This window comes from Sapajus apella, unplaced genomic scaffold (genome assembly GCF_009761245.1).
Source record: "Sapajus apella isolate SASKATOON/1434 unplaced genomic scaffold, GSC_monkey_1.0 scaffold94, whole genome shotgun sequence".
Classification (NCBI taxonomy): domain Eukaryota; kingdom Metazoa; phylum Chordata; class Mammalia; order Primates; family Cebidae; genus Sapajus; species Sapajus apella.
In genome coordinates this window covers 2,935,747-2,958,233 of record NW_022437034.1, presented here as the reverse complement: position 1 = coordinate 2,958,233, position 22,487 = coordinate 2,935,747, and the positions used below count along the sequence as shown (strand labels likewise).

Sequence of the window (22,487 nt, the reverse complement as noted above, 5' to 3'; positions counted from 1 at the left end):
GATGGGGAGGTGGGGAGGATGGGGAGGTGGGGAGGTGGGGAGGATGGGGAGGTGGGGAGGATGGGGAGGTGGGGAGGTGGGGAGGATGGGGAGGTGGGGAGGATGGGGAGGTGGGGAGGATGGGGCGCTGGCTCAGCCTCAGGGAAGCTCTTGGGTTATCCCCCTTGGAGGAAGGAGCTTGTGTCCAGCACTGCATGTCCAGACAAGAGTGGTCACCCCAGGGAGGAGTGTGGACAGCTGGAATAGCCTGGAGACCTAGGGTGACTCCGTTCTTCCCCAGGACAGCTGACCATATGTGGCAGTGGCGTCACTCACTGGGGGTAGGTCTTCCAACCCTCCGGAGCTCCTCTTCAGGCCAGCCTCCCACCACCCTCGGGGGCAGGCTTACTGCTCAGGCTGGGATCAGTGTGTGTATGGGGGGCTCCCTAGAAGGCTGACTGAAGTCCTCTCCTCCTGCCAGCAATGCCCAAAGTGAAGGCTGGACTTCGGGGTGATGACAAGTCTCCAGAGGGTGGGTAGCCATCCCAGGAGGGGAGGAGAGCAGGGGAGAGGGCAGAGGCATCTGGGCATGGGTGGGCTGGGAAGGAACTGAGGGTTGGAAAGAGTGAGGCCCAGAGAGCTCACTCCCTTCTTACTCAGAGCTCACTGCAAACTTCCTAGAAGGACCAGGGGCACCCGGGGGCACAGGCCTCATCATGCCCTTCTTCCTCTCTGGTGCCCTCAAGGGCTCCCTGCTGCCCAGAGACCAAAGACCAAATTTCTAGGCCAATGTTTAGGCCACCACGACATGGCCCTGCCTGATCACAGCCTCCCCTTCCCCAGCGTGGGCCACTCCGTAGGCCAGCTGCTATGTGTGCATGCGTGCTTGTGTACGCAGGCGTGCTTGTGTATGCAGGGCGCTTTCCCACCTCCAGCCCCTTGCAAGGGTTGGTGCCTCTGCCTGAAATGCCCTCCCTGCTTCTCCATGTACTGAAACTTTATATGGCCCCCAAGGCTGCAGTGGGCACCCCTTGTTTCTGCCCATTGGCACTGGCCTGTGCTTCCCTGGGAAGACCATGCCCTGACTGTCCCCTGTAGACTCTTCCTTCCAGGCTCTGAGGCCTGGGATGCTGGGTAGGTGGGACGGCCTCGAGCTCCAGGGATGGGCATGTGACTTAGGCCTAAGAAACCAGCATATCTCACTTCCCTGGCCACGGTGAGGGGTTCAGGGATGGGCGCTGGGGCAGAATGGATCTACCTAGACCTGATCTGAGGACTTCTGCCAAGGACGGGAGAGAGACAGGTGTTGTCTTCCCTGTTGCTGCACTTCAACCTGAGAATATGTATAGGTGAGGCTGGGGCAATGACCTGCCAACATGTGTGCTGAAGAATAAAGTCAACTGATATGGTTTGGCAATGTCCCCACCCAGATGTCATCTTGAATTGTATGCCCCTAATTCCCACGTGTTATGGGAGGGAGGCAGTGGGAGAGTTGAATCATGGGGCGGTTTCCCCCACACTGTTCTTGTAGTAGTGAGTAAGTCTCATGAGACCTGATGGTTTTATCAGAGGTTTCTGCTTTTACGTCTTCCTCATTCTCTGCCTGCTGCCATCCACGTAAAATGGGACTTTCTCCTCCTTGCCTTCTGCCATGACTGTGAGGCTTCCTCAGCCACGTGGAACTGTAAGTCCAATTAAACCCTTTTTCCTACATAAATTACCCAGTCTTAGGTATGTCTTCATCAGCAGCGTGAAAATGGACTAGCACATCAACACACAGGAGGCAGCGCCAGCCAATGCAGAGACTGAAGCCTGAGGTGTCACCTGAGCCCTGAACCCAGTCACACCTGAAGCTACATCTCCCAGTGGGCTGGTTTTATGAGCCCATATTGCTGAAGTCAGCTTATTTTATTTTAAAATTTGCAACTGAAAGAGTCCTAACTGACTCAAAGGCACTCCCAGATGCTGATTCCTCCAGGAAGCCTCCCATGACCTCTCCCTCTGTGTTTGCACCACCCTTTGTGCCTGATACTCTCATGTCATCTTTTTCCCTTCCTGCTGGCTTGCCTGGATTTGCAGTGATTTGTCTACATGGGTCTCCCAGGCAGCTCCCACCTTACCATCCTAGCGTCTTACATGTAGCACCGAGCAGGGAGCCTCATGCCTGGCAGTAATGTTTAGTGAGCGTCTGGTGCCCTTTCTCCACTGGCACCAGGGCCGAGTTCAGCCTTTAGCAAAAGGCCTGCTCCTGGGAGGCACCCCATGTGAGCTTTGCCCAGATCACCGTGTTGGTGTTGGGGCTGGTGCGTACCGATGGCCTCCAGGATGAGCATGTAGGTGGCTGTGGTCTCCCGGTCCAGGCTCACCACGGTTCTCACAACGGCATCGCGGTAACCCACGCTGAACTTCCCATCCAAGTTGCCACCTGTGGGTGAAGGACAGGAAGCTTTGGACTGGGAAGTAGAGCTCCCGGCCAGGGAAAGGGGGGGCTCTGCTCCTGAGCTGGGACCCGCCATGGTGAGACCAGGAGTGGCAGGCTGTGCTGTCGACTCAGCCTTGCCTGAGGCGCTCTGATGCGGGTGCAGCTTGGGTGGGCTCAGTGGGGGTGCTGGATGCCTGGAATCAGTGCCCATCCTTCACGGAGCGCCTCCTGTATACAGGCACTCCACACAGGCCATTTCCTTCAGCCTCCACTTTACAGAGGAGAACCCACTGCTCCATGGCGTGCCTCTGCTGCCCTAGGTTCTCCGTGCCCGGGTCCCTGGGTGTGTCCTTCACCCCTCCGCTCCCTGCCTGTCCTGCAGAAGCGTATGAGCAGCTAACCCGCATAGGGGCTTGTATATGTGGCTGAGGGCTATGGGGTTGGCTGAGCATCCCCCACATCCCTCATCTCAGAGGTGAGATGGGCTGAGGACTGAAGCTCCCTGAGTGGGGACATGGAGGCTCCACAGAGGGAGAAGTCAAGGCAGCTGTACAGGAGACAGGAATTACTGAGTCTCCCTGAGTTCTTCAACAGGTGGGAAGTGTAAGGGTCTCCTCTTGGGGTGGACAGGAGCCAGGAAGAACTCCCAGAAGTTTGGAGACCCCTCCCCTGCCAGCTGGCAAGCAGTGTGGCGTTCTGGGCAGCAGAGGGCACCACGGCACCAGCTTTGTGGTGAGCTTGGGCAGGACTGGGCTCAGCTCCTTGCAGAATGCACACTGAAAATCCGGGAGGGCTCTGGGCAGGTCAGCAGGAGCCTGCCACTTTGGGGTGCTGAAGAGTCATCCTGCAGACTGCCAGGTACTCCTGTCCTTGCTGGTTTGCCCCGGGGAAAGCCTCCTGATCCTCAAACCTCCAATGCTCCCTAGTGTCTTTAGTACCATCTGCAAGGGACACAATCTGGCTCCTGGGGAGCCCAGGGAAGAACTAGAACGCAAGTAGCATGGGTGGTGGAGACCCAGGGCTGGTGCCGTGTGAGGGGTCTTGGTTACTAAGCCCTCCCTCAGGCCGACTTGAGGGCCAGACCATGAGGAGTGGGCCTGAGGGTGCTGGGCCCCTTCCGGGAGGCGAGGGAGGAAAGTACAGGCTGAGGGCTGGGAGGCCACGTTGACCACAGCAAAAGCCATGGACGGGCTGTGAGCCAGGCATCCGGGAAGCACAGATACCTAGGCAACATGTGTGTTGGTAGGCAGGTCCTGGACAGAGAGAAGACTGAGCCGGTAAAAGGGCCATGCGGGGGGTTGAAGAGCCGGGAAGACTGCGCCCCCATGTGTCCCGGCACCTCTCATGTGTGTCAGGGAGGCTGAGAAGCTGTTCTCATCCAGGAACGGCAAGTCTAAGGCATGTGTGCCACCACCTACCAATCCTCCCACTGTGGCAGACATCACTGATCCACTGCGGCCCCCTTTCCCCTGTGAGCCAGGACATGGCCTCATCATCTGTGGCCACAGCTCTCCACGTGACAGCAAGGCAACAATTTTGAACTAAAACCATTTCATTTAGGGAGATGGAAAACACCTGCCTCTAAACAGATGGGAATTCTCCTGAGTAACGGGTCCCCGAGGAAGGACGAGGCCACATTTCTCCAGTTAGTGCTCTGTCACCCAGACTTGGGGCGGGGTGCGGGGCTCGGGGCTCCCCCTAGGAATCAGGGGGCCCCACTTCTCTCCAGAATGAACCTTAGTAGATCCTCCCTCTGCCTACAACCAAGACATTCAGGAGGTCCCCAGGGAGCCAGTCCAGAGTGATCCAGCTGCAAAGCCCTTGGGAAGGGCCAGGAGCAAATCCTCAGGGAGACACTGGCAGGGCTGAAGCCCAATAGTGGAGCCCTGGCCTCTTTTCCACCCTCACCTGACCCTGCACCTAGCCTGGCTGTCTATCTGGGAGGGGTGGGCAGGGCCCCGGCAGGCCTGCACAGGAGGGGGTGGGCAGCACCTGTGATGAAGTAACTGAGCTCGGCATTGAGGCCCACGTCGTTGTCCGTGCAGTTCAGCCAGACCACCCGGAACTCACGCGGCACGTCCTCGGACACGGACACGTTGTACACGGCTGGGAAGAAGGTGGGCATCTCGTCGTTCACATCCAGCACTGCAGGGGAGAATGGGCGCCGGGGCTAGGCCTGCCTTCTGCTGCAGACGACCCAGCTCCAGAGCAGTGGCTCCAGCTCCAGCTCCAGACCAAGTAGGGAACGAATTCCCAAGGGAGTCATGGGCTCCAAGTGGCATCTGTGTTAACACCTCCTGGCCATGAGCCCAGGACCCCCCACCCCTGCCAGGGCGAGGACCAAGCCCATCAGTGCTCCAGACCCTCCTGCTGTCCCTGTGCCCCTGTGCCCTGGGGGCTTACTGCTGCTCAGCTGTCAAAGATGAGAGAGAAAACCTTAGAACCTCTCTCCCGGATGCACCTAACAACGACCATGGCGACATGGACAGTCATGACAACGATGACGACGGTGACCATTTACGAGCTTGTCCAGCGTGCCACGCCTGTGCTAAGTGCTTCCCGGACAGGACCACATGCGGCCCTCAGAGCATCGTAGAAGGCGGGTATTATCAGACACGCTGTGTAGCTGAGGAAGCAAAAGCTCAGAGCAGCTGAGTGACTTGTCCAAAGTCGCACAGCGGCAGAGTGGAGGGGCTGGAGCCTCAAGGTCTCCCCTCAGTATGCAATGGAGCTTCAGCAAAGGGTGCTCGCTTTGATAATCCCATCCCCCGAAATAAGGTTTGATTTCCCTTAGAGATTTGTTTATTCAGCTGTGCATGCTCGGCCCTATTCCTCTGGCCGAGGGGCGCTTGGGCAACCTTTATAGCGAAGTGATCCCCACCCAACTTGGGTTCCTTTAGGTGGTATCCCCAGGAGAGATGCTGGGCCCCTTTGATGATATGGCTTCTGCTGAGTCTTGGAAGAAGGCCCTCCAGGGGTCCTCTCTTAAAGCTGGGACATACTCCCTGTCAATCATCCGCCAAGAAGTGGGTCCTGAAACTGACACCATAAACCCACAGGAAGCCTTGGAGCGATGGGAGAGAGTATCGTGCTCTCTGGAATCCTTACCAACTTAGGTCTCCACTGAAGAGGGTCAGTGTCTGTGCCTGTGCCAAGCTAACTACTCCCTCTCCCGCCACCATCCCACAGAGGCCGGCAGAACTAGGATGGGACCAAACAGGCCCAGGGAACAGGCCACGTCTTGCCTGTTAAACTCCACCCTTATTTCCCTGGGGTTATTCCTGGCCCCTTGGCAACAGCTCTTGTCCCCATCCTGTCCTGAAAATTAAAGACTCATTCAGCATGGAAACAGCACCCTGCCCCTTCACCGATAGAGGGCGGAGACTGTGGGAATGAGCGCAACAGCCCCAGTGGGATGAGGATCTTAGGGAGTCTGGGATTCCCAGCTGCTCTCTTCCCAGAGCAATGCCCTGCCGCTGCCAGCCCAGGTGTTCCACACCCATGGGACAGGGAGGTCTCCTTTAGGTTTCCAAACAAAAACTCTGGCCTTCCAAAGAAGACAAAGGGCTCTGCACCCTCCCTGGCTGCTCATGACCCTGAGGTCCCAGCCCTGGCTCAAGCAAGTCCCCTTTGCTGTTGCTACAATCTGGGGCTAGGAAGAATGGGGAGCGGGGGCTTGGCAGCAGGTCCAGGCCACTGCCCCTGAGCTCTGGGGCACTGAAGGCAGTGGCCAGGTGCAGAGAAGACTCTGCAGTGTTGAATGCCTCCAGCTGAGGAGGGTGCCTCATTAACAAGGGAGCCTGTGCCTACAAGTCCAGCAGATAGCAGTGGGGGACACATGCTCCCCACTTCCCCCTGGCCCTGACCCGGGCCTGTGCCCATGCACTGAGCACACAGTGGAAGCCCCCTCGCCCCTTACCGTGGATGGTGAGCGTGCTGGTGGAGCTCTTCGTGGGCGTGCCCAAGTCACTGGCCACCACTCGCAGCTGGTACTCGGCGATGCGCTCTCGGTCCAGCTCGGCGGTGGTGACCACCACGCCGCTGCTGCTGTTGATGAGGAAGTCCATGCGGGGCATAGCCACCTGCATGCGGTAGGACACCAGGCCATTCAGGCCCTCATCTAGGTCGACAGCCACCACCTGAGGGCAAGGAGGGGCAGCATGAGGGTGGGGAGGGGACACTGGGACGGATGCTTCTCCCCTAATAAGTGCCCCCTCCTCCCCGCCGAGACACACTTGGCTACAGCCAGACACAAGACACATATGCTCCCCTCCGAGCCTTTGGTCAGGTCACTGTCCCCAGGGGACCCTCCCAGATGCTAAGAGGGTCACGCACCAGCTGACAGGTGTCCCAAGGCACCAAGTGAGGCCGATGGTGGGGTGGCAGAGGGTCTTTTTAGAATAAGAGCCCAGGTCTCCACAGCGCTTCCCCCTTCATCTCCTGCTCTCCCCATTAGGAAGCCCTCCCAGATTAGGAGCAGCTGTTCCAGCTTGAGGACCCCACCATGATCTGGAGCTCAACCACACAGAAGATGGGAGTCACAGGCTGCCCCTCCCCGCTTTGCTTGATTTGTGAGACAGCAACAACAAAAATAAAATGACGTCAAGGGTTCTTTTGTAAAAGTCACTTGAGGGTTTCATTATTATTTTTTAAAAAGTCATTGGTGGCCATGTACAGGCAAGCCTCCTCCCTAATTCCATTTGCACCTCCAGCCCCCATCAGATTGCCTGACTCAAGACCCTGGTACCCTGGATGTTTTACTGAAGTGGCTTCAAGGCATTTGGGGAAAATGTGTAGAAACAGTTGAAATAGTGTTTGGGATTAAGCCAAGGCTCTCAGGACTGGGAGACATTATCAAGGTCGTCTGGACTCAGCTTGAATGCTTTCAGGACAGGGTGCTCAGTATTTCTACTTTACTTGCACACAGCTCTACCCCCTGGAGACCGCTCTTCTGCACAACCAGCAGAAATCTGTATCGCCTGAGGTCCTAGGTGGGCCCAGGGAGCACAGTTCAGGGGAGGGGCCTCGTCCTGCATGTGAAGACAGTTTCCAAGTTAAACGCTCCCTGCTCCTTCCTCTATGAACTCAGAAGTTGCATTGGTGGGCATCTTTATTTGCCAGTGTGAGCCCCCAGGGAACTGGGGTTAGGGGTTCACTCGCTCTCACCCCGCCTCCCCTTGGCCTGGGGGCTTCCTCAGGACAGGCTGCTGTTCCCTGGATCGAGTCGCCCCCTGCTGGGAGCTTGGGAAACACCATCCACCTCCTCCTACAGATGAAGAAACTGAGGCACAGTGGGCCTGTGGAGCACCACCAAGCTCACCCCCTCTGGCATCCTGACAAACAACCCCGTCTCCTTCGAATGGGAACAGGCTAACCTGATCCTGCCACTGCGTCTCAGGTATAAGCCCTCATGACAGACACATAGTGATCGCCACAGCTACCGTGTTTTCCTGAGTCCAAGTTCCAGGGTGTTTCATCCATGTGTCTGATTGAATCCCCACAGCAGTCAGGAAGGTACTATTATTATCTCCGTTTCACAGATGAGAAACTGAGGCTCAGAGAGGGTAAGCAGTTTGCTCCAAGCCACACAGCACTTGTTGGTGGAGCTGGGATCCACACCTCTATTGGCTGGACTCCACAGCCCATGCTCTTAACCAGGAGGGTCTCTGGTGTTTCCAAACGGACCCTGGAGGGCTGAGGTTTTGAAAGGACTGGAAACCCTGGATGTCATCTTCCCCAAACCAGCACCTTCAGGATCCCCCTGACCAGAGGATGATGGAACAGGAGGCAAAGAAGCCAGGCCCAAGATCAGACCCTGCCTTGTGTGGCCTCAGGGTCCTAGGAAAGTCTCTTTAGAGCTCTGAAAAGTGGGCAGAGGCCCCTCTACTACAGGGAGCTGATCCGGGGCTATGGGAAAGCATGGGAGAGGTGATGCCCAGGACTACACTCATCTGGCCTTCTTTATGTTCCAGAACCATGTGCAGGCCAGACATCCATAATCAGGCCGAGAAACTTGGACTTGGCTTGCAGAATTCCACCTTTGCCTCCCTCCCTGTCTCTGCCTCTGCCTTTGCCCATCTCCCTATCCTTTCCAGCCATGTTCCCCTCCATTTCTCCAGAGCCTCTGTCCTTCAAGCCCCAGTTTCTCCCCTGCCCCGCCCCTGCAATGTGCTCCGCCTGGGCGAGGCCCCTCGGGCACCCACTGCCCCCTTCTGGGCTGGTAGGGATGAAATGAGAGAGACTCACTTGGTAGATGGAGACCCCCGCAGGGGTGCCTTCCAGCACCTCGGCCACAAAAGGCAGGTTCTGAAAGGTGGGGTCATTGTCATTGAGATCCAAGAGGTTCACAAACACTGTGGCACTGCTGGTAGCTCTCAGAGGGGGTTGACCACCTGGGAAGACCAGGGTGAGAAGGGGCCGAGAATGGGGTAAGATGCGTGCAAGAGAAAATGGACAGGAAGAAGGCAAGTGGCGAGAGGGTGTCAGTCAGAGCCCTCCATCCCAGCGGCCCCTCCAGGAAGCAGCCTGAGCCTTCAAGCTCCCCTCCCTTGCCCCCTCCATTCCCTTGGGGTGCTCTGGGAGTCACAGCTGGGGCGTGGGTATTACTCTACTCCTGGTGATCAGACACAGCCCTCTTGTGTGGGCCCCAGATTCCCCAGAGGTCCAGTCACTGCAGATGCCCGCAGCCTAAGGTGTGGGGACTGTGAGGGGTGAGAGGGGTCCGTACAGTCAGTGACAGAGACGATGATTTTGCGCATCAGCTCGGCCTCGTGGGGGTCGGGGTTCTCCCGGTCCAGCATGGCATGAGTGGTGCGGATCTTGCCCGTGGTGCTGTTGAGGCTGTAGAACTTGTTGGGTGGCTGGATGCTGTACACCAGGGTGCCATTCTCCCCCAGGTCTGGGTCCACAGCCACCACCTGCCGGGAGGGAGCAGACCCCTTTGCTGAGCCAGGCCCGGGGAGGGTGTCTCTGGGCTGGCTGGGGGTTTCTAGCTCAGACATTGATTGTTCCTGGGGAGGAGGCATCCTGGTTCTGTCTGGCCCAGGAAGTGGTCCGACGGGGTTGGGAGGTAGGAGGTTCAGAAAGTGAATCGGCAGTGGAAGCCTTTGGGCGCTCTAGCAAAACCTGTCCATTTCCGTCTCAGGCAAGCCCCTTTCTCCTGGGCTTCCGGATCTGTGACAGGGGGTGTAACCCTGCCTGAGCTAGTGCATCTGACGGCACCTGGCACACTCCTACAGGGGCCCCCAGCGGGCACCCAGTGTCCCAGAGGAGCCAGGCCATCGCCAGGTACTGTGTGAACAACTGTATGAAGCAGGTATATCTAATTATGCCCACTGCATGGATGAGGGTCAACGGGGCTCCCAAGGCCTCAAAGCCAGGAAGCGCAGAGCTGGGATTCTAACACACACACACACACACCCACACACCCACACATACCACCCCCATATACACCACACACACACCACACACACACCCCCACACACACCACCCGCACCCCCCCCACACACCCCCACACACCCCACCCCCACCCCCACCCACCCGCACACACACCATACACACACCACACCACACCCCCACACACAAATGCCCACACATACCCCACAGCTTTGTGCCCTTCTGTTCCAGACATTCAGGGGGACATGTCTGTGGGTTTTGGGCAACCAGGGGGCCCCCAGCAGGTCCCTGACCACGGAGTTCTCCAGGGGACGGCTGGGAAGGGCTGGGGAGCCTGTGCACTGGCTGAGATTTTTGAAAGAATTTCAAACTCTGGATTTTGGAGACTGGGTTCTTCATCCTCAAACCCTCCCTTCCTTCTTTTGAAGCTTTAGAATGTGACACCAGGGATGACAGGGCATGTGGAGGAGGCTATGGCTGGGCCCCACTTTCAGAAGGTGGGACCCAGTTAACTAGGGCAGTCATGGGGCTAGGGGAGTGTTGAGGGAGAGGGCTGAGCACCCAGGAAGGGAGGAACACCATCCCTCGTGAGAAGCAGGACGGCCTCAGACACTCTGGCCCCTTCAACCCTCCGGCCCACACCCCGGTTCCTCCCTTATAACCCCCACGTCATGAAGGGGCCAGTGCTCAGTGCCATCCTAACCTAGGGGAGGTGAGCCCATAGCCTGCTGTGCCTTAGCATCCCTGATCCCACACAGCCAGGTCATAAACAAAAGGCCAAGGGTCCCCTGAGGTCTCCGAGGGCTCCTCGTCTTTGCCAAGGCCCCCTGCGTGCACCGATCCCCTGCTCTGTGGGGAAGCTCTCTCACCATCCATTGCCCTGCTTTTCACAGGGAGTAAGTAGAGCCCAGAGAGGCACAGGCCGGTCTCAGGATCACACAGCACCACCCATGGCGCTGACCCAGCTTTCAGCCTGGAGGCTCCTGAGGTGGCTGTTACCCCTCGATCACCCCCGGCCCTGCACTGCAGAGGCCAATTTGGCACCTGAGGTGGACGAGGTCAGTGGGGGCTGGGAGGTGACCACAGTCCCTGGGGCCACAGCAGGACAGTGTCATTCTTAACTGCAGGATAGTCAGTGATGACAGCCAGGCCTTGTCAGCCCCTTCATCTTACTTGATGTGGAGCCTTTTGTGCTTTGGCAGCAGAATCTGTCCCTCCTCTCCTTAATCCCCAGCCAGAGGTGTCTCTGGGGCCACCAGACCAGAACAGACAGATGAGCAGCCCCGGCTGAGAACTCCCATCTGCCCCTGTCCGTGGGCCCTGGGAAGGCCAGAGGGAGAGAGGCTGACGCAGGGCTGAATGCTGTGGCACCTAGACCAGCTTCCCCTTCAGAGAGGTGGGGGCAGCCTCTGCTCTCACCCCGGACTGCTCGGCCCTCCTCTCCCTTTTCAACCTTGCAGCACCGAAGGGTAGGGTAGGGGAGGTCCCTGCCTTCCAGGCCTCAGGTGTCCTCATCTTGCTGCGGGCATGTTGCCTCAGTTTCCCTAGCCTCCATAAAGGGGACCCCAAAACCCCCATTTTGTAAACAGGAGACAGGGCTCTTAGGTACCACAGGAATAATTCAAACCAGGACAAGTCATTTCACTGATGGACTTAGGAGATCAGGATGCTTTGCGTTTCTACAATGCTTTTCTCAACAGTTTGAAAAGGGATTTTGTTTGTTTGTTTTTGTTGAGATGGAGTTTTGCTCCACTGCTCTGGCTGGAGTGCAGTGGTGCAATCCCCGCTCACTGCAATCTCTACTTCCTGGGCTCAAGCAATCCTCCTGCCTCAGCCTCCCGAGTAGCTGGGATTACAGGCAAGAGCCACCATGCCCAGCCAATTTTTGTATTTTTAGCAGAGACAAGGTTTTACCATGTTGGCCAGGCTGGTCTCAAACTCTTGACCTCAAGTGATCCACTTACCTTGGCCTCCCAAAGTGCTGGGATTACAGGGGTGAGCCACCACACCCAGCCTGGGGGAGAGATGATTTTATTCCTGTTTTATTTTTCTGGAGGTGACTTGCTCCAAGACCACACCTGTTGCTGAACAGGCTGAGATGAATTTCACATGGGGGGTGTTTTCTCCTCTTCTATCCCCTCTTCCTGCCCCCACCATGCCAGAGAGTGCCAGGGTAGCTGCTTCCAAATGACCCTAGTTGGGGCATGGACACTGTTTTTGGGCCTCTTGACTGACTCTGGTCACAGGGTGGGTTGGGGGTACAGGAGAGGGTGGAGGGCTGTGGCCCCTCCTGCAGGCTCCCTGCTGGACGATTTTGTAGAATCTCACCACTTTCTCCTCATTTATTTCCAATTTCATGCCCGTCATTTTTCTCCTGCCTGACAGGGAATAATTCTCTCCTTCTCTCCTCTCCTTTATTTTGCTGGAGGGCTTTGAAAGGCTCTAAATCAATGCCCATCAGCCAGGTCCTTGAAGGCAGCTGCAGGAGCCAGGAATGAGAGTGGGACCAAAATCTCCTTTGCAGACAGAGACGGTCACTCCGCCAGCGCACGCCTGTGCAGGTGGACATGGTCACTGCCTGCGTGCCAGACCTCAACTGGTGCACGCAGATGTAGGTCCGGCAAGGAGTCTGGCTTTTGCACAGGGAGAGATGGGAACCATTGGGTTTGAGCAGAAGAGTGATGTGAAGATCTCGAAAGGCAGGGCAGGAGCTTCCTTTTTTTTTTTTTGGAGACAGGATCTCACCCTGTCACACAGGCTGGAGTGCAGTGGTGTGATCTTGGCTCACTGCAGCCTCAATCTATGAGGCTCAAAAATCCTCTTGCCTTAGCCTCCCGAGTATCTGGGACCAAAGGTGTGCACTACCACACCTGACTACTTAAAAAAATTTTTTTTTTTGTAAAGACTCAGAGTGGGTGTATTACTATGTTGCCCAGGCTGGTCTTGAACTCCTAGGCTCAAGTGATCTGCCTGCCTTGGACTCTCAAAGTGCTGGGATTACAGGCATGAGCCACTGCACCCGGCCTGGCGTTGCTTCCTGTACCCTCAGCCTGACGAGCATGAGGCCTGGCATGCCCAAGGCATTCTCTGATGGCTCGTGGGTTTCCGGGAAAGTGAGGAGGCACTGGGCAGTGCCCCAGTCCATTGTCTGTGCCCGCTCATGGCTCAGAAGGACATGTGAGGAGCTGGACACTGGGTGAAGGCCACGGGGACCAGAGCTTGCAAAGGCCCAAGGCTGAGTGCAGTCCTCACCTGGCATACCTACTGCCAGATACACTGTTTGATAACGGTAGCCCAGGCTGGTGTCCCACGCAGCCCCTTTCTCCCAGAGCAACCTTCTTTACTTGCCCCTCAATTCCCTTTGGGAGGAATTTCCCAGAAACACAAGGGAAAGGGGAGGGCTGACCAGAAAGTATCCAGAGGTGAGATCCAGCCCCAGCTCGTGGAGCCCCTGGCTGGGGTGAGGAGGAGGCTGTCCTGAGTCAGTGCAGTGCCCACGAGGCAGCAGCAGAGAGCACCCACCAGAGGGCCCTAGAAAGCCGTGTCAAAGTGCCAGGGTAGTGGCTTCTAAACCTGGCCCTGGGCTGGAAGGAATTCCTCTATGGGGCTTTGAGAAATGACAGATTCCAGATTCCTCACTTCTGCCCTATGCCATTGGATCCTCCGGGAGGGGCATCCACACACCTGTTGACAGCCAGTCAGTGAACACGTGGAAAGGAAGAGAGGCATGACAGCCAATCCTTCCCTCCCTCTCTTTGTCCTTCCTTCCAGGCGGACCTCCTCTCCCAGCCACAGCCACTGCTGGGTGTGGTTGCTGAGGGTGGGGCTGGAGAGGCTGGGCATTAGCAGCCCAGAGCTGCTTGGGCTCACGTAGGGCAGCCTTTCTGGAGAGCTGGATGCAAAGTTATCATCGCTTCTCCCATCCTACCAGAGTTCTCCAGTTCCTCAGGACCTGGCCACCTGCCAGGGTACCACTTGAACCAGCAGAGGAATAAGGACTGGGATAGGTAGGTTCTAATCCCTCGTCTCCAAGTCAGACCAGGGTTCAAGTAATGGCCTCACCCCTTAGTAGCTCTGGGACCTTGGGCAACCCTTTAAGCTCTAAGTCTGCCTCCTCCACAGAACAATGGGAGCAGAATCCCTCTGCCATGTGAGATGATGAGGATGAGGAGAGAGAATTCCTGAGAAGCCCTCAGGTGAGGCTCAGGGCACTTCCCAGGTGTTCAGTGAATGGCCCTACTGTGAGTGGTCAGGATTCATGTCCCCCACAGGGCTGGGTGGTGGCAGTAGGGCTGCTCATGTGGGGACAAGCCTCCACAAGTGAGGTCACGTGGTTATAGGGTGACGAGAAGGCTGAGAAATGGGGATCTCCCAGCAGAGCAGATGGTGTGGGCATGGGACCTGGGCCTCCTCAGTTTCCCCAGGATGCTTGTCTCTGCTGTGGATGCCCTGGCTTTGGCTGCACCTCCCCTCTGCATCCTGAGCTGTGCACATCCCTGCCCATGAGCACATAACACACACACGGGCTGGTGCAAACCTGGGCCAGAAAATTCCTGATCAGCTAACCCAGACTGATGACTGCAGGGACGCAGCAGTGAAAGACAGGCGCTGTGGTGGGGCTGGGGCTTGTGCAGTGTGGGGGTGGGAGCCCTCCAGAGGGGGTGACCAGAGTCCCCGGCTCTAAGGGCACGTGTGGCTTCCAAGCGGAGCCGGCCTGAGCTCCCCTGCCACTGTCCCTGGGCTGCCTGAAGCTCCCTTTGACAAAGCCTGAGGCCTGCTGACACTGGAGGCCAGGTGAGGGCTTTCCCTTGACCTCAGACTGCCTTTCACCATGCCAGAGAACGGCTAGAACTCTATTGCAAGAGCTGGCTGAAAGGGACACAGAGTCCATCAGCCCCACATGGCAGGCACCCTTGGGAAGGGCTGCCTGGCAGTTCTGCTGCTCCGCCACTACCTACCGTGGTCACGTCCGAGTCTGGAGGGGTCATCTCCACCAGGTTGATGTAGTAGGGTGCGTCCTTCCATGTGGGGTGGTTATCATTGATGTCCAGGAGGGTGATGTTTACCTGTGAAACCACAAGGGGCGCTGTGGACGAACCCAGCTGAGATGGGCCAGGGCAGGCAGGGCCTGCCAGGGGAAACGGGCTCGGATGCCCACGGGTCATCTTGGCATTAATTCCACCAGCTCCACTAACCTTGGGAGTCTTGGCAGGGCCTGGGCTTTCAAGGACAGGAAGGAGCCAGGCCCCTTTAGGAGAGAGAGTTCCAGTGTGGTCCCATCAGGAAGCAGTGGAATGGATGTGATGATCCCCGAAATCCTTGCTGTGACCTGGGACTTCTCCCACCCCCTCCTCCAGTCTTGGCTGAAGGTGACTGACAGGGCGGGGGATCTCATAGAATCCCTTGAGCTTCCCCGTCTCAGCCACAAGCCAAGCAATTACCCTGCTCACCTGCCACCAGGTACATTCTTTATAGGGCTCTGATTCCCAGTAGCAGGGGCCTCCCTTGATAGGGTAGGGCACTGGGGATTTTTGCATCAAATCCCTGGCCACGAAATACCATCTCCAGCCTCTCTGTCTGGGTAAGGATGGGGATGCTGCCGGCTGGGTTCGAGCCTCTTTTGAGGGAGAGCCAAGGAAACTGAATGGGGGACAAAAAGGGGAGGTGGCTGGAGTGACTGCCAGCGGGTCCTCCCACTTCCCCTTCCACAGAGCTCCTCTCACCCCCTTCACTTCTTCAGCCCAGAGCTCATTCAGGGCCCACAGAGTTTCTTCCTCTAGCTTTCTACTCTCTGGGGCACATTGGCTGGGGAAGGACAAGCCCCCAGGGACCCTCCAGTGCTCTTCCTGGCAGGAACGCCTACTTCTGCTTGTTGGCAGGTGCCAAGGCAAGGAGGGGCCTATGGGGCTCATGCCTTCTGCCACCTGCTCTCCTAGATTTTAGGGGGCAGCAGAGAAAATATTTTATTTTGCTCCTCCCAAGTGCCCTACATTCCTGGTGGTAGTGCCTTTCTTCCCCACAGCGGTGGTGGCCCTGGGGGCTGACCTCCAATGATGATCCGTTGGTTTTTGCCCCCTCACTCACCTTCACAATGCCTCACACCGGCTCAGGACACAGGGTCCAGAGGTACAAGGCGGGCAACCTGAAGATGAGCGGGGAGCAGGAGCCTGGCTGGTGAGGGGAAGCTGGGCACAAGAGGGGGGCGCACTCACTGTGGCAATGCCAGTTTTCTGGTTGTGGCCCACACCCCCGTCCACTGCGCGAACGATGAGGATGTATTCAGACTTGGTCTCTCGGTCAAGCAGAGATGTGGTGGTGATTTCTCCTGCGGAGAGAGAAGTGGGTGTGTGAGAGGGTTTGGGTGGGGCAGGGAGAGGGCAAGGGAATGGGGGAGAGAGTGAGGGAAAGAGCTACCATGATCTGGCAGCCTGGATGTGTTCCTGACATGGCGCTCACAGTGGGAGACGGCAGAGCTCCCATGCCTTAGGAGGCGGGTCCCCAGAACTGGGCAACATAGCCCTACGAGGAGAAGATATTTGCAGATGCGTGGAAATCTAGGCTGATTCTCGGGGGTAGGGCCTGGAGAACAGGGCAGGAGGGCCATCAGGCCTTGGGCTCAGTCACAGATCACCTCTTGTTTAGACTTTTGATACTATCTTGCTGGCTTTATCATCCTGAACTGGTTACTTCCAACCTCTGTGCATCAGTTTCCTCACAGGATCCAAAGGGAACCATAATAGGACCTACCTCATAGGGCTGTTGTGAGTTTAATCTAATTAATATCACGGAAATCTTAGAACAGTGCCAGGCACGGTTTATTTATATAGCCACAGAAATACAATGACAGGAAAGAAAAACACCAGGTGTTCACGTGCATTCTCACTTGTGACTCATCACTGGGCAGTTCAACCTATTCAAGCTTATCACGCATTGATAATTAATAGTTATAAAATAATTTCCTAATTACACTGTGAATAGCATAATTACATTGCCTCAAGTTTTTTTTAATGTGTTAAATGTGAACAATTAAACAACATTTTTTGTTCACCTGTATTTGGCCTTTGTATTTTGGTATAACTGAAATATAGCTATCACCCTGGTAGCGGTGTGCTAGTAAATGTTTGACAACTGGCTCCCCAAAATAAAAGGCATTTGCCAATTTCCTTGGTGTAAAGAGTCCCCCCAGGGCCCATTTTAAGCTCCCAACTTGATGGTATTGAATATGGGGTTCGCAGTTGAGTGCCTCGTTAACTCTCGGGAGCAAGGTGAGCCAGTCCCAGAGGACTTCAGCAATCACTGCAGCCAGGCCATTTACCGTCTTTCATGAGCCGTGGGAGAGCCCACATGGTGAGGACGTGAGACCTGGATTTGAATTCTGATTATGGTCCTTCCCAGATGCTTGGCCTTAGAAAAATTTAACTTTTTTAAGCTTCAGCTTTCTCATCTATAAATGGAGATTCGTGTGACTTCCAGGGAGAGCTGTTGTGAGGCTAAAGTAATTCTAGGTAAGGCTCCCAACACTCAGAGAATGACTGTTTCCTTCCAATGGACTGTGAGTACTCCCCACAGGCAGGGCCTGTATGCTACCCATCATTTATCCCCATTGTCTGAGCTGTGTGACCTGGGCAAGTTGCTTAACTTCTCTGAGCTTGGTTCTTCCCCCCATAAAACAAGGCGGCTAGGCTAGATTGCCTTTAGGACCGCTTCTACCCTGGCTGTTCCCTCCGTGGCATGCTGGCTTGTCCCCTGCTCTGTGCAGCGCTGAGCAGGGAGCCCGGGTTGGGTGACAGAGCAGCTTAGGTGCCAAGGCCAAGAATGGAAGACTCACAGAGGTCTGCCCAACAAGCCACGCTCCCTTCCAGGGTGGTGTCAATTAATTGGCAGGGCGAGGAAGAAATTAATCTCTAAAAAGTTTTAAATATGAACTTGTCGGCATGATCGATGGCCTCTCCTATCTGGGAAATTAGATCCAATTAAGGCCACCTCTGTGGAGCAGGCCTGGCTAATTTGACCGAGGAGCTCAGAGCAAAAGGCTTACACCTTTGGAGCCAAAGTCATGTTAAGGCAGCAAGAAAATGTCTTTGTCATTAAAGGCCCCAAGGGGAGCTGGAGCCCCGACTGGGGAGGCAAGGGCAGGGGTGGCTGAAAGGCCAGGGAGCTGCTCACATAATGGCACCTTTCATATCTGGGTTCTGGAGTCAGAAGTTCACGCTCTGCGAGTCCTCAGTCAAGCTACTCAACCTTCCCAGTGGCTCAGCTTCCTCATCTGGAAAATGGGGATAAGGCTAGTACCTGCCTCACAGGTGAGGATGGCGGAATGGGATGCTGCTGCTCAGAGTTCTTGCAACAGTGCTGGGCATGTGGTTCATATTCGCTAGTGACATTACTCTGAGACTCCTGGAAATGAGGGCTCACTGTGGGTGAAAGTTCCTTAGAGCAGGGAGGAAGGCCTTCATTTTCTCAGAGGTAGCAAAAGAGGCTCACAGTGGCCCTGGGTCCCCTTCCTTCCTCAGTCTTTGTACCCATCAGAACCAGCCATCTGCTCCCCAAGCCTCCAGGAAAGGGGGACAAAAAAGGGATTGAAGGCTGACTTCCACCACGGAAGGATGGATAGCAGGAAGAGCTAATGCCCTGCTGGGCCACTGACCACCTGCTGCAGAAATGGCCAGTGTCCACTAGAGATTCCTGCTCCCTTCCCAGGCAAGAATTATCACTTGGATATGACTGCCAGGCAGGGGCTGGCCCATTACCTCCTCCTAGTCCGATAACCCATGCTCTTTTCCCTTCAGCAGTGACCTTGGAGCCACAACATGGAAGAGACCTGGGTCCCAGAATCATCATGTGGAGGGCTGTCCACTCAACAACTGCATGGGTTGACTGCATGAATTCAAATTTCTATTGTCTCAAGCCACTGAGATAGGGTTTAGCTGTTTGACATCTATAGTTCCTTTCACTCACATGGAAGTGAGGTGTCTTGCCTACCCACTGAGCTGACCTGGAACTTCATGAGGTCAGGGCCATGTCTTATTCCTTCCTGTACCCCAGCACCTGGCACAGCACCTGGATCAGACAGCACCCACCCCAATTTCTGAATGAACATGTCAATGAATATACAGGGGTCCTAGATTCTTCCCCAGGTCTGGCTAAAAAGCTTGGGTCTCTTGCTGCTTCTTTCTGCCCCCTTTTTCTCCCAGCTTCAAGGAGGAGAGAAAACTGATGAAAGTACATGAAGACATGAAGAAGAAAGAAGAGAGTTACACGGGCTGAGCTGGGAGCTGGGGGCAGGGGGCTCGCAGGTGAATAAACAAAAGAGAATAATGACAGTAATTGTTTCAGCACTTACTGTGTGCCAGGGGCTATTCAAAGTGTGTTTCATATTACACATCATTTAACCCACACAACAGCCCTGATATGATCATCCTTATTTTACAGGTGGGAAAACTGAGGCATACATCTGTGAAGAAGAGGAGCCAGGGTTTAAGAATGAGGTCAGCAGCTGAGGGAGGGGGACACTGAGGCTCTAATAAATGTTCCTGAAGAGGGGTGTGTTAACCAGCTGTTTGTAAGGTGAAACACATTTAAAACATAATACAACTCTTTACCCTTGAAAGACATCCTTCACTGGATAAATTCATGTTGTGATTTTTTTTGGTAAGATCAGTAATCACACTCAAATTAATTTTCAGGGATTACACTGGTGCTCAAAGCTGGCCTGCTTAAAACTGAAAAGAATGACACTCGGGCCCAGGGGCTGGTCCTGGGGCTGGGTATGGAGAGTCAGTGCAAAGGACTAGGGTCCTCGGGGTGGGGGGCTCACCTGAGCGGGCGTTGATCCGAAACTGGGCGGAGCCTTCCAGGGAGTAGATGATGGACTCCTGGCCATACTCCCGGGAGCGGTCCAGGTCCGTGGCATTCAGGAACAGCACCGTGGCTCCTTCAGAGGGAAAAAGGCAGAGGTAGGGGGTGCTGCTCATCCTGGGCCCTCTGGTGTCTTCCTGTCTCCTGGCTCCTGCCTGGCTGGCTGCCATATTAAATACACTCAGATTGGCCAGCTTTTACTTGGAATAAAAGAGACATGAAGCTCCATATTAACTTATTCTACTATACTATATTCAATTTCGATCTAGTTTTCTCTTGTTCACAGGGTTTGGACAGGGTGGCTGGAAAAGCTGATCCCTTGAGTCAGGATTTCACGGAGCTGGAAATAAAGATGAAGGCCTTAACTGGACATTAAAAAGAAAATAAAAACTTTTATAAAAACCCTGACTCCACTACCCCTGAATTCACCACCCCTGACTCTACCACCCCTGACTCCACCGTCCCTGGCTCCACCATCCATGACTCCACCGCCCCTGACTCCACCACCCCTGACTCTACCATCCATGACTCCACTGCCCCTGACTCTACCACCCCTGACTCTACCATCCATGACTCCACCACCCCTGACTCCACCACCCCTGACTCTACCACCCCTGACTCTACCATCCACGACTTTACCACTCCTGACTCCACCGCCCCTGACTCCACCATCCACAACTCCACCACCCCTGACTCCACCGCCCCTGACTCTACCATCCACTCCACTACCCCTGCTGCTCCATTGCCCCTGACTCCACCACCCCTGACTCCACCACCCCTGACTCCACTGCTCCTGGCTCCACCATCCACGACTCTACCGCCCGTGACTCCACCATCCACGACTCCACCACCCGACTCCACCATCCATGGCTCCACTGCTCCTGACTCCATCATTCACAACTCCACCATCCCTGACTCCACCACCCCTGAATCCACCACCCCTGAATTTACTACCCCTGAATCCACCATCCCTGAATCCACTGTCCCTGACTCCACCATCCACGACTCCAGCATCTCTGACTCTACTGTCCCTGACTCCCACCTTCCAGTCTCCTTCAGCCACTGCAGCAGTTCCTGACATGGTGTTTTCCTGGCTAGGGTAATTTGCTCTCATGGTAAGGGCGAAGCTGCCAGTCTGCCCTGGGGGCAGAACAGATCCCCTGGAACCTGAGTGTGGAGCTGGTGGTACTGGGTCTGCAAGCTGAGCCCTGCAACCGGAGCCTGGCCCAGAGATTAGCTCTCAATCGCATCCTCATATAGGAACACAGGCCATGCTGTAAGGCCACCCCTCTGAAATCATGGAACCTGCCTCACAGGTCCTCTGCACACTTGAGACTGTTTAATCAACACTGCTTAATAAATCATGGATCATTATTCTTTCCCCACTAGACTAGAGTTGCAGGAGAGCAGGAACCGAGTGCCTAGCTTAGCACCTGCACACAGTAGGTGCTCTGTAACTAGCTGTCAGCTGGCAGATAACTAGATGTTTCCAGAGACTCCCCGATTTGTCACAGGAGCTTGGCTTGGGAAAAGAGAAGGCCATGAACCTCCCAGAATTTGTGTGCAGAGCTGGGGTCTGCACTTCCTGGGTGCCGTGACAGCTGGCTGCCTACCTTCCTGTGTCCCCCAGCCCCCAACCTGAGCCTGTGGTACCTGCCATGATGTTCTCTACCACGGAGACGAAGTAGGCAGGCTTGCTGAAGGTGGGAGGGTTGTCATTCTCATCCTGGAAGGAAAACACACAGGTTTGCAGGAGCCAGGGAGGCAGGTGGGCTGGCCAGCTGACCAAGGTGGGCACCAAGGAGGCAGGCTAGGCCTGGCTGGCACTAAGGAGCTCTGGCCTCTCTGTATAACCAGAGCCAGGTGGGGTGTCAGCAGGGTGTCAGGTAACCCTCTGGCAGGCTACAGCTCTAGGAGGTAGGACTAGCCTTGGGGATACATGGGGGCCTCAGGAAGGGACGGAGAGGCCCAGCAAGAGGGAGTGCGGCAGCTATGACTGCCAACAGCTGCCAGCTCCCCAGGCTTCCCCCAGTTCTCTAGCTGAGCTCTAAGCTCACTCCAGCACTGGCACCCGCAGCTCCCATGCTGGGGATGCCCACTTGGACCCCTGCGCAGGTCCGCCAGGATGATGACAAAAGCTTCTAGGATTCTCCCCAAAGATACTGAAGTATGCGGTGGCAGGTCAGGTTCAGGTGGTTCCCAGAGCCCAGACTCTGGCCCTGGGCTGGCTGCAGGCAGGTACAGCTAGGCCCCTCCTTGCACACAAGAACAACGGCTCTTCCAACCCTTGAGCAGCCCTGGTCCAGAGGCCCACCCTTGTCAGTTCTAAAGCAGTATCTCTTCCAGCCCAGCCTTCACCAGTGGCCACAGGATGGTGCTTGGCTAAGGGGCTGAGCCTGGCAGGGCGGGTGGGCAGCTTCTCCCTCATCCTATGCACCCCCAACTCCTCCACACTGTGGCCCCTCCTCTTCAATTAGAAGAGGCTTTCCTGCCCTTTAATACTCTTATCTTCATTGACAGCTCCTGTAACCCCCCAACAAGAATTCCTCCCTGCTCCTCTCTGGGAAGAAGCCTCCCCAGCCCACTTGGCTCTGGGCCTTCTACCCTTTTCCAAGAGCCCCAGTGCAGAGCTCAGGAGTCAGGCTGAGTCCCGGCGCCAGTGGCAGTCCTTATGCTACAGTCTTCGGCAATTCCTGTTCATTTGCTAGTGCAAATAGGAGTTCCACGAGAGGGCCTGGCTTCTCATGGAACTGAGAGCTCTTAGAGGGAAAGGATCCTGTATTAAGCCCCCTTTGCTGGAGTCGCTGCTGACTGGGCAGCTATGAAAGAGACA

General features: G+C 55.8%; 1 protein-coding gene and 1 long non-coding RNA gene across 9 annotated transcripts in view; one reads left to right on the top strand and one right to left on the bottom strand.

The window, feature by feature from the left end:
- The window catches only part of CDH23 (cadherin related 23), a 418,948-nt gene that overhangs the window by 106,764 nt on the left and 289,697 nt on the right, over positions 1 to 22,487 (bottom strand). For all 7 annotated transcript variants that reach the window (XR_004262173.1, XM_032256272.1, XM_032256266.1 and 4 more), the window contains 9 exons: positions 21,308 to 21,380; positions 19,614 to 19,730; positions 16,009 to 16,121; positions 14,755 to 14,862; positions 9,129 to 9,318; positions 8,648 to 8,793; positions 6,321 to 6,540; positions 4,394 to 4,546; positions 2,291 to 2,404 (listed from right to left, as the gene is read on the bottom strand). Coding sequence is in view for 6 of the 7 variants with exons in the window: in XM_032256272.1 (XP_032112163.1) it covers positions 2,291 to 2,404; positions 4,394 to 4,546; positions 6,321 to 6,540; positions 8,648 to 8,793; positions 9,129 to 9,318; positions 14,755 to 14,862; positions 16,009 to 16,121; positions 19,614 to 19,730; positions 21,308 to 21,380 (1,234 nt within the window). In the remaining variant the exon portion in view is untranslated. The remainder of the gene's footprint in view (positions 1 to 2,290; positions 2,405 to 4,393; positions 4,547 to 6,320; positions 6,541 to 8,647; positions 8,794 to 9,128; positions 9,319 to 14,754; positions 14,863 to 16,008; positions 16,122 to 19,613; positions 19,731 to 21,307; positions 21,381 to 22,487) is intronic.
- Positions 2,358 to 7,023, top strand: LOC116535377. Of its 2 annotated transcripts, XR_004262176.1 has the most exons (4): positions 2,398 to 2,496; positions 3,648 to 3,917; positions 4,447 to 5,004; positions 6,858 to 7,023. It is a non-coding gene; the product is annotated as an uncharacterized LOC116535377 (long non-coding RNA). The 2 variants fall into 2 exon arrangements; XR_004262175.1 differs by lacking the exon at positions 3,648 to 3,917 and having other exon boundaries at positions 2,358 to 2,496.